Source organism: Atta colombica, unplaced genomic scaffold (genome assembly GCF_001594045.1).
Source record: "Atta colombica isolate Treedump-2 unplaced genomic scaffold, Acol1.0 scaffold96, whole genome shotgun sequence".
NCBI lineage: Eukaryota > Metazoa > Arthropoda > Insecta > Hymenoptera > Formicidae > Atta > Atta colombica.
In genome coordinates this window covers 1,053,317-1,067,363 of record NW_017259590.1, presented here as the reverse complement: position 1 = coordinate 1,067,363, position 14,047 = coordinate 1,053,317, and the positions used below count along the sequence as shown (strand labels likewise).

General features: G+C 31.2%; 5 protein-coding genes across 11 annotated transcripts in view; 3 read left to right on the top strand and 2 right to left on the bottom strand.

The window, feature by feature from the left end:
- The window catches only part of LOC108693713 (GPI transamidase component PIG-S), a 40,866-nt gene extending 38,069 nt beyond the window's left edge, over nt 1-2,797 (top strand). Inside the window, exon 10 of the transcript XR_001932031.1 lies at nt 2,683-2,797. The gene's annotated coding sequence lies outside the window, so the exon portion shown is untranslated. The remainder of the gene's footprint in view (nt 1-2,682) is intronic.
- LOC108693714 overlaps nt 1-5,361 on the bottom strand; it is an 8,885-nt gene extending 3,524 nt beyond the window's left edge. For 2 of the 7 annotated variants that reach the window (XM_018202799.1, XM_018202801.1), the window contains exons 1-9: nt 4,585-4,758; nt 3,692-3,794; nt 3,397-3,536; nt 3,152-3,312; nt 1,125-1,201; nt 913-1,022; nt 620-834; nt 378-486; nt 60-157 (exon numbers count right to left, since the gene is read on the bottom strand). In XM_018202799.1, the coding sequence (XP_018058288.1) occupies nt 60-157; nt 378-486; nt 620-834; nt 913-1,022; nt 1,125-1,201; nt 3,152-3,294 (752 nt within the window). In that variant the 5' untranslated portion in view covers nt 3,295-3,312; nt 3,397-3,536; nt 3,692-3,794; nt 4,585-4,758. Of the gene's footprint in view, nt 1-59; nt 158-377; nt 487-619; nt 835-912; nt 1,023-1,124; nt 1,202-2,843; nt 2,945-3,151; nt 3,313-3,396; nt 3,537-3,691; nt 3,795-4,584; nt 4,760-5,284 lie in introns of those variants that run through there. The other 5 variants (XM_018202797.1, XM_018202798.1, XM_018202800.1 and 2 more) reach the window with 5 other exon arrangements.
- LOC108693717 lies at nt 4,880-5,549 on the top strand. The gene is made up of 2 exons (XM_018202806.1): nt 4,880-5,135; nt 5,236-5,549. Exons 1-2 carry the CDS (start codon nt 5,084-5,086, stop codon nt 5,532-5,534), a joined length of 351 nt encoding a protein of 116 aa, XP_018058295.1. The 5' UTR covers nt 4,880-5,083; the 3' UTR covers nt 5,535-5,549.
- Nucleotides 5,550-8,404: 2,855 nt separating this feature from the next.
- LOC108693716 (protein OPI10 homolog) lies at nt 8,405-10,185 on the bottom strand. The gene is made up of 3 exons (XM_018202805.1): nt 10,046-10,185; nt 8,942-9,071; nt 8,405-8,835 (listed from the first exon to the last, which is right to left on the bottom strand). The coding sequence occupies exons 1-3, from the start codon at nt 10,073-10,075 to the stop codon at nt 8,405-8,407; spliced, it is 591 nt and encodes a 196-aa protein (XP_018058294.1). The 5' UTR covers nt 10,076-10,185.
- A 2,858-nt stretch (nt 10,186-13,043) lies between these two features.
- Nucleotides 13,044-14,047, top strand: part of LOC108693741 (myotubularin-related protein 4) — a 9,356-nt gene continuing 8,352 nt past the window's right edge. Inside the window, exon 1 of the mRNA XM_018202856.1 lies at nt 13,044-13,111. The gene's annotated coding sequence lies outside the window, so the exon portion shown is untranslated. The remainder of the gene's footprint in view (nt 13,112-14,047) is intronic.

Sequence of the window (14,047 nt, the reverse complement as noted above, 5' to 3'; positions counted from 1 at the left end):
TATATATATATATATTTACATATAATGTAAATAGGCAACTATATTGAATAGGAACTTACACTACATCCGTTCCATTTTGAGTAAGCGAGATTCTTATAGGTTTGATGCCATCCTCGGTGTTCACGCAATCTTGCACATTGATCTCTTCACGTAACATCTATACATAGTATATACATATATATACATATTAATCATTCAGATTTTTCATTGTCTTGTTAACTTGTGGTTAGATTTAATCTGATGTTTTATTGAATGGGCTTCATCTATGATAATATCATGAATGAAGCCTATTGGATAAAATATCAGGTTAAGTTTATCACAAGTTAAACAGAAAAATCGAATCTCTGATACATTTTTTCATTAATTAGAGCCATTACCTTAGACGTACAATGAAGGGCAACTGATACACTCTCGAATATTGGTACCCTTTGCCTTTCCATTAGGTATTGAAGCACTAACAATCCGTTCATCAAGTCATAATATTCCCTGTAGAATGAAATATTATATAAGATTGATAAGAAAGAAATGATAACAATTAAATATTAAATCTAAATTAAGAGATTTATATTTTCTTTGAATCCTGTATAATTTCATATTATATTAAATCATATGAACGTACTGTGTGGAAACAGTCTCTCCAAGTATAGCTTGTCCTTGACGATACGGATAAATGACAAGAACCAAGGACTCGCTACGGATAGCTGCCAGTTGAGCTGCTTCAATGATGCCTGCGCTATTGCGCGTCTGATTGTCAATGACAAACAGTAAGACTCGTGCCGTCTGTTTTGCCTCATATTCTTGGGCTATTAATTCCGGCCCCCACTGTGACACTTGCTGTGATACATAATTTAATTGTAATATCTCGTATGCAATTATAAAAGAAAACAAGGATAAACTATTTAAATTATTTACAGGATTATAATAAGTAATGCCAAGATTCTGAAGAGTCGGTATCGCTATATCTGACCTCCAGGTAGTTGGATTACAAGACCCGCCCAAAAATACCTCATACGCCATCCTCTCTAAGAAATTAATCAATAAATAAGTAAATAGTTAAAACATTGTCTCGTTGACATAATTAAATAGTGTCCATAATATAATAAGCAGATTGTTTGTTGACTTACTTGAACCAATTTTGTGTTTAGTATCTTTTCCATCACCGTGTAATGAACAAGAAGCGTTCATAGGAACAACTGCTGTTCTAAAACAGAATAAGAATAATGTAGTGTAATCTTTTTATTTTTTTTTTAAATTCATATCTGATCTAGTATTATCACACTCAATATGGTGACTATTATATTTGCAAAGGACTTTATAAAGTGATTTTTCTATTTACTCGACCGTGCGTATAAACCTGCATACATACACTGATTCATCAAATTCTGTGATTAGGAATAAACTTTTTCAGTTTCACAATCTTCACTATTTTGATTATAACTATTATAAATACATTTTACAATTTTTACTATGCACGAAATATAAATTATGACATGTACCTAAAAAAAAAAAAAAAATTTTTCTATACTTACTAAAATGAAGATATTTTCAAAAAATTTATCAAAACTCAGAAAATTTTTATAAAAATAATTTCTTTAAAAATTCTACTTTTGTTATAATAATCACCAAACTATAATAAGTTTATTATTAAATTTTTCAATAAGTTTTTGTTCAGAAAACGAAACATTCAATTTGAATGTTTCGTTTTCTTTTAAAGAATTTTTTTTCAATATTTATGAGAAGAAATGATGTAATCATAAAACTATTACAGCGAAATTATCCATCTTTACATTTCTTTTTTTCATTATTATGTTAACATATTTATTTAAATTATTTTTTAAATACATTTTTTAATATGATTAGTTACATTTTAGTCAACTTATCTTTTCTAAATATAAGCTTTCTAAAATTATAAAATAATCTAGATTTATTTTTTTGTACATATATCCATCCAATAATTCTTATTGTTTATATTACGTTACCTGAAAGGAAGACATTTCCATATATATTGTAAAGAATATTACTAAGATTTCGGTAAGGTTCGATTCCAGGTAGATAATACTTTTCACAAAAATAAATTTATTTACAGATTTCGCATATTAAGATCTCTTTAATAGATGCCAATGAGCATCAAAATTTAATTGTGATATTATTTCAATAGTTTAGCTGTGTTTTTAAATAACTATATTTTTATATATATACAAATTTCACATCGAATTATTTAAGCGTTCAGCTTTGGCCGTTATGAGTCTTTAGTAAGCTAATTATGGTCAAAATTAAATGTTGGAATAATATTAAAAATAAATTTATCTCAGATATATACTGATATATGCGCGCCAATTACTTTTGAACTTGCAACACAATTAAACTAAAATAATAATAATCTTCCCAAATTAGATCGTCGATTTTAAAATGTTAATAACAATAAAAATCGACAATAAAAATCTAATTTAATTTGAGAAAATTATTATTTCAGTTTGTGTTGCAAGTCCAAAAGTAATCGACGTGTTTGAATTTTGTTTGTAAACATGAACGAAAATGCATGAAAAATAAAGAAATTTTTCTCCTCAATTTGAGTAAACATCCTATAAATGGTTATTATAATGTTTCGATAAATATATTAGAAATATCGTTGATGAAATTCATTATTCAAAACTAGTAAATATTGGACAATTTTTTATGCAGGATGCTAAAAACGACAATTATACCGGATCATGAAATTACATCAGTTTGTATAGCAGAGAAGAAACATCATCAATGATATCAGTAAGCGAAATTTCATCAGAGTGTGGTAATATGATATTCGAGATAATAGCATGAATTAATCGTTTTGTAACTAAACGTACTTCCAGATAAATAATTTTGTAATGACAGACATTGCATTTCGTTTCATCATTGCTTTTAAATATCCCCACTATAATCATAATTAAATGGTCAATACCTTTGCCTGAAACATAGAATTCTCCGTTTATCTAATCATCGGACAAAGATATGCATGTACATAGGAAACAATTATTTATTCTATAAATAATAATTTGTGAGGGGAATGGAAGCCGTTATTATATAAAATAATATTTGATCATATTCAAAAATACTGAAAATTACCTAAACAAATCAGACCTGTCAATATATTGTAAAGATTTTTTTATATTACCCTTGCTCGCACAGATGTGCCAGTTCTGCGGCAAATATGTAGAATTCTTCTAACATTATATAGGCATCAGTATATTCAGAACAATTCTCAGCATCGTACTGCAGCTTGTTGTATAGCTGCAAGCAGTTTAGAAGCAACAGCATCACGTATATTTCTTGTATCTACAACAGTAAGCAATTCTCTTTTCTTTGTTTTGGTATCGTTAGTCGAAGAAAAATTAAATAAGATGAATATACTATACTTACATTGGAAATACTGGTGATTGTAAAGTTTATGCTTGATCAATACCTGATGATAAATATTCCTCATTATTTAAAACTGATTTAAATGCCTATTTCTGGAAATATGAATGTATGTTCTTTTCAATTGGAACTTTTAAGTTTTTCTATAAAAAAAAAAAATGTTATATATAATTCTGAAATGTATAATTCTCTAATTAAAATAAATAAAACTATTTTATTAAACAGAAAATAAACTTTATATAATAATGTAACATAGGTTATAAATCGATTTAATTTTAAATGTAACAACTGTATTAACCTTGATGACATTTTTGTCAGATATGTCAGTACATTAAATGCTTTCCATCAAGGATAAAGCTTTATATCCTAGTTTCTTCTAATTAAAAATGTTTCAAGTTCACCTGAATAAAACACAAGAGAGCTTTAACATATTTACATGTTTATTTTTCAGACGTTAGCACAAGTATATAAGTTATAATTTTTTAATTACAAAAGAGAAGAAAGAAAAGAAAATATTCATATATATATGTTGATGTTCTCATTGCTATCATTAAAATGTCACAGGGTCTTTTTGCGGCTGAATTAGTATAATATATTTTTGGAACCTAAAGTAAGAAAGGCATATATTTAATATTTAATGAAAACGAGAAAGAGTTAAGTCTAGAAATAAGAAACAGACCTACTCACTAATATTCCCAAGAAATACTATCATGTAATCATTTTCCTTTCTAATTACAATAACAGTTGATTCATTGACCCATACAAATAATTTGCATCATGTTAAAAAAAAAGTAAAAAATAACAATCTCTTATCACACCATAAATTTTGTTAGTTACAAAAGAAAGTTAAACCCCCTGTCAGCAGTGCCGCTGTTTTGAGACTTTCAAGACCGCAATTGATGGATGCTTATGTATACACACAACCACCTCGCGTTACCTCTCCGTCATTGCTTTACGTTAAAGACAATCATAGAATTGTCGCACAGAATCGTCGATCGATTAAAAAAATTACTTATTATTTTTTTAAAGAAATCTCGATATACAAGAATTATTTTAGATTATTAATCTAAATAAAGATGGCGCACTCGACAATTTTTTGTTGTTTATCATTCTCTATTCTACCTATCGTCATCGACGATTCAGGAAGAGATCGCGCGGCAAACAGCAGCAAATATCGAAAGAAACAGGTACCTTTGATGATGTTACATGCCCATAGACAAAGAACACGATCACGATTTTTCGAGTGCAAGACGGAGCGCACCATTCGTATACACTCTCGCTGTCATTCACTCTTTCTACATTTATCTCTGTCCGAACACTAGCGAACACGTTGATAAACAATGCGTATCCACGCGTATCGCGCGCGGGCGCGCGAGCGCGCGGGAGAAAAATCAACAGCGGTGGCGACGCAAAGAGCTTCGCCGCGCACTCCCGCTATTGCTCATACTTATTTATACACTTGTTATATTTAAAATGAAAGAGAGGCGCGCACTAAGTAACTGGCGCTAGAGACGTAGACGTAGACGGCGGATGGAGAAGCACAGCGCCGTACGGATAGTCTATCACATTTTCACCGGGATGGTACGTTGAAATTATTATCATTTTAATCTTGCTCCACCGAATGTTGAGCGAGGATGAAATGAGTGCACCTGGGTGAAGTCACGGTCGATGACGACGTGCGTCATGTGCGATGCGATACGACGCGATTGCGAGCGAATCAACGGAAGTCGTTGGACTCACTCGTAAATATTAATATAACAGTCTTCGCGACATAGAGCGAATATTACTATATTCCGACACGTTGAGCGTTTTTAAACGGGAATAATTTTTATCTCTGCGAAGACACCAGGTGCTTTTTTCGGGTAATGGAACAACCGACGCTTTTGTATACCTCCGGACGTCTTTTTACCCGGATGTCGTTTTACACGCGAGAGACACTGGTGACTGGAGCGTTGAGCGACATTTATCGCTTGTTGTCTTTGGCGACGAGATTGTCTCTCTGTCTGTCTTGCCTGCCTGCCTGCATGCGTGCGTGCGTACAAACGTATGTAGGTACATGCATGCACTCGTCCCCGCGACGCTGCGCGACTCCACGCGACTCTTCGAGCAGACTCGAGAATGACGTAAACCTCCAACAATGAAGCGTGATGTCACACATGAAGTTCGCACAGACTCTCCAAACCGTCGCGTTGCACCTCCACTCCGCACGCTCGCGCCTTGCGCATGCGCGCAACTTCGGGGACCTTGAATTTTCTCCTCGGCTCGTATTGTAGCAACATGTTTGATGATATGGTGAACTTTCTATTAAGACTTTTAGGCGACACACATCGATACGGCACGATTGGACGCAGCAGGAGTGGGTGCTTTCTCTAAAAAAGGTTTTAGATGACATACAATCGACATAGATCTTCATATATTTAACATAAGTTTAACATTTCTCTTTTTTTTTATTGTAAAAGTTTGCGAATAGTTTGGGAAAGTTTAGGAAAATAGTCTCATAATTTAAGAAATAATTTATTTATAATCAATTAAAATTAATCGAGCATATAGTTAACAGAAATATTTAACATTTCTCTTTTTTTATTGCAGTTTGAAAATAGTTTGGGAAAGTTTAGGAAAATTGTCTCATAAGTTTGGGAAATAATTATAATTGTTAAATAAATTTAATAAATAAAAATCAATTATTATATGCGGTAACATTTTCTATTTTATCGATTGTACACTTACATCTATTTTGACTATGTATCCTATAAATTCTGTTATGTTACTTTAGAGTAATCTTATTCCATCACACATCAAAAGATACGAAGTTCTTTTTCATTTCAAATAATTATGAAAAAATAATTGTTTATATTTAAATTACATGTGCATATTGCATAGCATGAAAAATCAATCTAAGTGAAAAAATTATTCAAAGAAAATTAAAATTTGAGATACTATAATCTCATTTTAATTTTAACTTCTTCTGCAAAGCAAGAATGAGACAAATCAGAGACTCACTGAGCGATCATAATAACTAATAAATACACCCAATGCTTGTATGTGTACGATGATATAAAATTTTTCACACACTTTTTCACAGGAATTGAAAAGAAAATTAATAAAAATAGTTAGGAAAATCTATTCAATATTTTCTGAAATGTACAAAGGGCGTTGTAAATTTTGACATATGTAATTAGAATGTTTCGAAAGAAATTAGTACCTATATATATTAAATAAATCATTGCGTTACAATAACATGATTCATACTGCCGATCTTTAAATTTTAACAGTATTTTGGCCTTTTTTTATTACAGAAAGCTTTCTTGTAACATGAAATTGAATAACATGAAATTGAAATTTAGTAACAAGAAAATGTTCTTTTTTTTCTGATATTTAATGTTCTATAACTGATGTGTAATTGAAAATTGTTGATAAAGATTATTCGGCATATCATACTGAATAGTTTAATATACTTATTAGAAAACTTGCTTCGCATTCTGGATTTTAGTTTTATATGCTTATGTAATCGTAAAGGATCCTTTACGTAGAAGTCGTAGATAGTCGTGAAATTTTAAGTCATAGAAAATTAATGAATCGCAGTAGAATATGAGAAGAATACTCGACTATGATTAGTCAATTTTTTACGATGTTATGACTTTTATTGTAGGGATTTACAATATGTAAAGGACCCTTTAATGCGGAGTCCTTTATATAAAAATCGTAGACGGTCGTAGGAAACTGATCAATTCCAATCGAGTATTCTCTTTATATTTGGTTGGTTTCCTATGACTTAAGATCTCACGGCCGTCTACGATTTCTGTGTAGAGGACCCTTAAGTGGTTCACTTGCACATTGTAACAATTGTCCACTGCCAATCGCAGCGACTTCTGCGTAGAAAGTTAAAAAATTTTTTTTCTAGCGTTGTGATTGACTTGTACGCAGTTGCCTCATGTACAATTGATATACCTTTATCCGCTCTTATTAGAATGTTAAGTAACCGAAGTATTTTTTATATACATCTTTCGTTGCTCATTTGAAAAAAACATCATGTTCTTTTAACAAAATCTTATTTAAGAAATCGATAAAAAATGATATGAAAAAGTTTAATCGCTTTTTATCGCTTTTTAATTATGAATTATGGAAATTAACAGAAGAATATCGCACATCCATGATCGCACATTCTTGTCGATTCCTTTCATAAATATTCTATTTATTATAATATTATATGATTTTGTATCATGGCACACAAAAAACCTAAGCCAGTAAAACGTAAGCAATAAGGAAATCAACATGTTGGATTGGCTTACTAACATTTTATTGCTTAAATTTTTTTGTGTCACGGCTTTGACGATAGTCAAAATTTTTATCTGAAGAAAAACACATTTTAAAATATAGAATATCGTTTCATGAAAAATTCTTGAAAATATGAATGATTAGCATCAAAGAGCAAAATAACAAAAAATGATAACTTAATTAAATAAGAAATATTATAAGATAATTTAACACAAAAATTTGGTATTTGATGTCATATAAATAATGACACAATAAATATATATCTACACTGCATTAAAGTTGCTTGCGATATATTTAAATATATCTTAAATGCATTTTAAAATAAAAATTTTTATTTTATGATATTTATCGCAATAAGTTGTAAATTTTAAGTTGCTATTAACATTATCATTGAAATTGATAATCAATTTAATTTATGGGATTATATTATTTCAATGATTGAGTTGCAAATTCAACGAAGATGTATTTAAAATATATGAAACATTATTAGGCACTAAGATCTAGATGCGACTACTTATAGACTTTTTTCCCAATTTTTGAAAATTTATATATATAAAGCCTAATATCATTATTTATTACCGAAAATATAAAAGTAATGAACTCATATTAATGACAATTTATGATAATTGATGATTTTGAAATAACGCTTAAACTTGTTATAAAATATAATTATGTATATATTTTTATATATTGATAGAAAAAAATCAAATTTCAAACTATATGATTACAACTACAATCACGATTTCCAAAAATTCGGATTCTGCTGTAATCGCCTCTCGAAGGTTTCATACCAGCTCTGTAATGTAGACAGAGGCACAAAGTTCTCAGTAGGATTTGGTGTCATTTGAGCTTGTGTCACTGTAAAACTAGTCACATAATTCACAAAACTTGTCAACATCTTTTGTACGAATTCCATGGAAGAACTGGTTGTAGTTGCGGCAACGGTAGCTATCTGCTGCTCAATTACTGTCAATGGATCAACTGACACACCAATCTGCGCAAAGTGCGAGATCTTACCAACCCCAAAAATTCCTAAATTGCTATTCACAAATTCATGGTTTTTCTTCAAATTCGATATCTTGAAAATGGCCGATGGCTTAGAATTGGAAATATATCCAAGAAATTGCCAATTGGGTGGTGCATTTGGATCTGGCCAACTAAAATATACTGTAAACAATGATTTTTCAATGATCAATTTTAAAAAAGGACATCTCTATACTTCGTATGCAAAACTATTTTATTGCTTCGTTTCAAAATTAATTCGCTGTCTTACCTGCACCTCCCATACCATCTGAGAAAGGAATAGTACCAGTCAGGAACACTACTATGTGATTTATATTGTCAGCATCAGGTATAGTAATCAAAAACTGATTCTCACCAACTTGTTGAAAGTCGGTTTGGACCTAAAAAATAAAAATTATGTTTATACAAAGTTGTACATAGAGGATGAATGTAATGTGGCTGTCAAGTTTTACAGGAAGATTCTATTAGTTTCTAATTTTCTAATTAATGAGAAAAACCATCATAGGATCAAGGATTCTTGTGAAGATAAAATGGTTTCATATTGAACAATTTTATCATATATATGCATCATAAATTGTTACTACTTAAAATTTCTTTTTAAAAAAATAATGATAAAAATTCGATCATTATTTCATTATATTGAGGATCATTGTTTAAGGTATTGATTGTTTTTATATTTATGATTTTGATATTAACTTTAATGTACTTAAAATTACACAGTATCAAAAATATCCAGCTTATTAGCTTTATTTTTCTTTAAATTTTATTCATTTTGTGAGTCTAATTAATATTTATTATTTCAAATTAAAAAATGTATTATTCTCTGTATTTCCTTTATACATACTAATCTTATTAATACAAATTGATAAAGAATTAAATAAATCTCAATTAAATTTAACTAATATTTGTAATAGAAAATTTAATTGTCATTATTATTGAAATAAATATATAATATTAATCTAGCATTACTAAGATAAAAATATTTACAGCAAGATTACTAAAAGTAAAGTTAAATTTCACTTAATATAAGAACTTAAAATTCATACTTGAGTCATAATTTATAAATTTTTAGAATATTATCTTGTGGACTCAAAAATTATATAAACAAAATTAATTTAAAATTATTATCAATAAAATTAATTTACACACATACACAAAATAATTACAAAATTTTATATTACAAAAACAGAGTAATCGAAAATAATTACTTATAGTATTTGGAGTTTATTGTAATACTTTGCCAGCTTAATAAAATAGAAACTTTTAAAGTAAAGAACTTGTTTCACAAATTGATTAAATAAATTTTATATTATCATTACTACGAGAGATAATAAAAACAGAATTCGATACTTACGAGTCGTCCAGCTACTATTATACCAAGCATTTTTGCAGCACATCTAGATCATTCTATTGTATCTCGTTTATCATAGAGTACACCAGAATGTACTAAAGAACTAGCCCACAAGTGCAAAATTACTTATATCATTCTGTTAAAATCATACAGTCGCACACTACTGTTAACCACGATGGATCATGGAAAAAGCCAGATAATAATGTGCATAATGGCCGCAGCACAGACTCTTGCTAACGCATGATGCATAGTGTATAAGGAAATCAACCAATCAAAGTTCTTCTTTTCCACGGAATGAGAGAAAAGAAAGATTCTGATTAGTTGATTCGTTTATGCACTATGCTTTAATGCGTTATGCAAAAGTCCGTGCTGCGATCTTTAAAGTGCCATTTCATGAAACGCCGAAAAGCAGCAGAGAGAAATTTGAAAGAGGACATCTTTTTTCGTTTACATATCAAATCTGGTAGAGTCCACGTTTTTGTGGTTCTTTTCCATGCTAATATATACATGGGTTAGACAAGGACGAACATCAAAGTTGATTCGAGTTGATTATCTGTTCTTAGGTCTGTTTTTTATTGCTATACTTTCTGAATTGGTACACATAGTGCAATAAGTTGAAGTGAAACAAATATACATTATATACCGGTTCAGAGTGTAGCAATAAAAAACAGACCTCTTGTCTAATCCATTCAATAGTACGGAAGAGAATCACAAAAATGCGGATATCCTATGAATTGAAACATACACGAAAAAATTAATTATAGGATAAAGAGATCCAAGGATCTTTCTATCCTTTTTGGCCATGTTCCAAATTTATTACCAGCACTGAAAATGTTACAGTTTATGTTACGTGCACAGATTTTTAATAAATTTTGTGCAGTCAATTTTGTAATAGTCTTTGTCGTATGATAAATGTGTGAAGGATAGAGAAGTTCTCGGATCTCTCTATCCTTCACACATTTATCGTACGATAAAGGCTGTATTCCAAAATTGACCGCCCAAAATTTACTGAAAATCTAGTGTATGTGACGTAAACTGTAGCATTTTCAGTGTTGGCAGTAAAGTTTGGAACACGGCCCAAAACGCACAAATCTCACCCAAATGGCTATAGAGGTCACCTGGACCTTCTACAATAAGCCATTAATTATAAGGCTGGGTTTTCTCTTGACGCTACGACGCTCAATTTCAGCATCAGAAACAGATCGCGTGATCAAAGTTAATGTTTGATATTTATCAAATATTTCACGTGATTTATTTTGACGCCAAAAATGAGCGTCAAACATCGGCATGAAAAGGTACCCTAAATCAGAAGTCAGAAGTTAAAAACTGACAACTGTCATTGGTTAATTTTTAACTTCTGACTTCTGATTCATGACTAATGGCTTATTGTAGAAGGCCCATTAAACGGGAAGCACAGACTTTTATATAATGCATAAAACATGAGACATAAGAAAATCAAACAATCAGAGTCATTTATTTCACGGAAAGAAAGGAAATAAAGGACAAAGGTTCAGTTCACTGTAAATTTCCGTTTATGGAACGCCTGTTTTCTTTAGGCTTGTTCTTCTTGACTGAATTTTTGCACTAATTCTCTTCAGGAGGAAAGAAGAGAAAGAAAGATGAACTGGTGCAAAAATTCAGACAAGAAGAATGAGCCTTTTGTTCATATTTATTTCTAACTATAATGCGATCATAATACGAGGTCTATTTGCGTTTCACGAAATCCCCAAATATTTTTGCATTTAAAATTAGATAGATACATATTTTGCCTTAAAAAGAGAGAAAGCGAAGATGTCGAGTGCCAAAAGTGCAAGCAACGCGAACAGACCTACTATTGTAATAATATGAAAGTTGTCAACGTTGATTCTTTACTGTATCTATGACATGGGAACGTATCGAATTGATCTTATTTCTCGTATGTTCTCGTAGTAAGAGCGAAATGAAAGTAAAATGTCAAAATATTCATATATTTTTGCCTTTATTTTTGTTGCTGTTAGTTGATTACGTATTATATGTTGGTAATACTCGCTACGTTTCGATCCGAAGCGTTTACAATCCGATATTTTCAATCTTAGTTTGTTCTACTTCGCTGAGAAAAGTGGATTGAAGTGCATCGAAATTTAACTCGTTTACATCCGAGAAATTCACTTCGAACTCTGAAGTGAATCAGGGAATATTGGGATTGGACTTGGTTGGATGTAAACAAGGCCATTGTTGCATATTATTGCAATATATGGCACACGCATAATAATTTTGAATTATAATAGCGCAACGAAGTTGTGTGTTTGTCTCGCAAACGTACGAATTTCGACTTTCCAATCTTTCCATAGCGAAACCTGCGAGACGATACGGGGTGCGCATGGTTGCATGCTGCCATGATCCAGCTGCCCTAAATGCCGTAATGAGAACTGATAGTCGTCATCTTTCCCACCACTACCATCAGCACCATCAGCACCAGCCGCTCGCTGTCATTGTCATTGTGTTCCTGGCATTTTATTATTGCGGAGGTGTCCATGAAGACGATGTTCCGCGTCACGGAGCAGTATCATTAATAAGTGACGTTCTGTAGCGTTGGCGTTCGATTCATGGATTTTGCATGAGAGAACAGAGGCCTCCTGCCGAGGGAAAAAGAAAGAGATCTACTTACGTACATATATATCTCCTTCAAGTATAAACTGACGTGCTCGTCCATGTGGGATATCTCACAATCCAGAAGTGAGTAAGAAGTGAATCTTCATTTGCCCTACAAACAAATATAATTATATGCACTCGGTGTTTTTTTTTTTAAGGTGGAAAAAAGTTATTGCGCGAATAATTATACGCCGTATGTGATGCGTTGCGCGTTACAAGGTTGACACATGTCGCCGAATTGGCCGTCGGTTGCATAGTGCTGACTGCTGCATACTTGCATAGTAATAAGCCAGGCGAGTAGGTAGGCATAGGAACGTGGAATAGAACGGAACACGCGCTCGATGCTGTATTTCGCATTATGTCATGTCACGTTACTTTACAGTGTCTTATGTTGCACACTATGGATTTCAGATGAAAAGCAGAAAAAGCATTTTGGATGTACGAAATCTCATATTTTTTTCATAATAAATATATATTAAGGCATCGCTAGGAAGAAAATGTACGGTAACATTACGAGCATGAAAATTGAGAGAACTCATTCGTCAGCTTTATTCTGTGTTTAAAGTGAAATTATTACATTCAAATTTTGGAAATAACGTGCAGAAAATATAATTGCAATGAACAATTGCAATGTGTATCTAATTAGAATTTTTTTTTATTTGTTGCATTATCTTTGGCAAAATTTATGATTTTTCCGTTATCTGGCTTATTGATAACACTGGTATCTTTATCTCTACCTCTATATTTTTCAGAAGAATATAAAGAATGTGCAGAGTGTAGTGAAAAAAATCATTCAATTCTCGAGCAAGACATGTAACTTTTTCTTTCTAAATTAGACAATTCCACTTGTGTAATCTACATGTAAAAAAGTCAATTAAAATTGGTAATAATTGACATTGTTATTTAAAAGCAATAATCTTACAAGTCTACTTTTTCTGTGCACACAGAGCGGTCTCACCAATTTCAATTAATTGACCAATTGTATTGGAACTGATCACATTTGTTGTTAAGTAGAAATTAACCAATCTCAGTTAATTAACCGATTAAGTTAATCGAAGTTGATGAAATCAGCCGATATTCATAATCAGAATTCTTATAAGACAGTCTTAAGTACACTAGTCTAAAATGTCATAAGCCAATCACAGAACTGTATTAGCACCTTAACCTCGGATCTACATTTTTAAGCCTTAAACCATCATTAAACCATAAGGAATGAACGAATCAATTATTCTCCTCGTATTCGAGAGTAGTTGATTAATTATGATTTATGGCTTAAAGCTTAAAACATCTATTGTAGATCCGGACTAAGACATTACTTAAAACAGTTTTAAAATAAGAACAGATTATGAACGGTATTCGTAAGTCTGTTCTTAT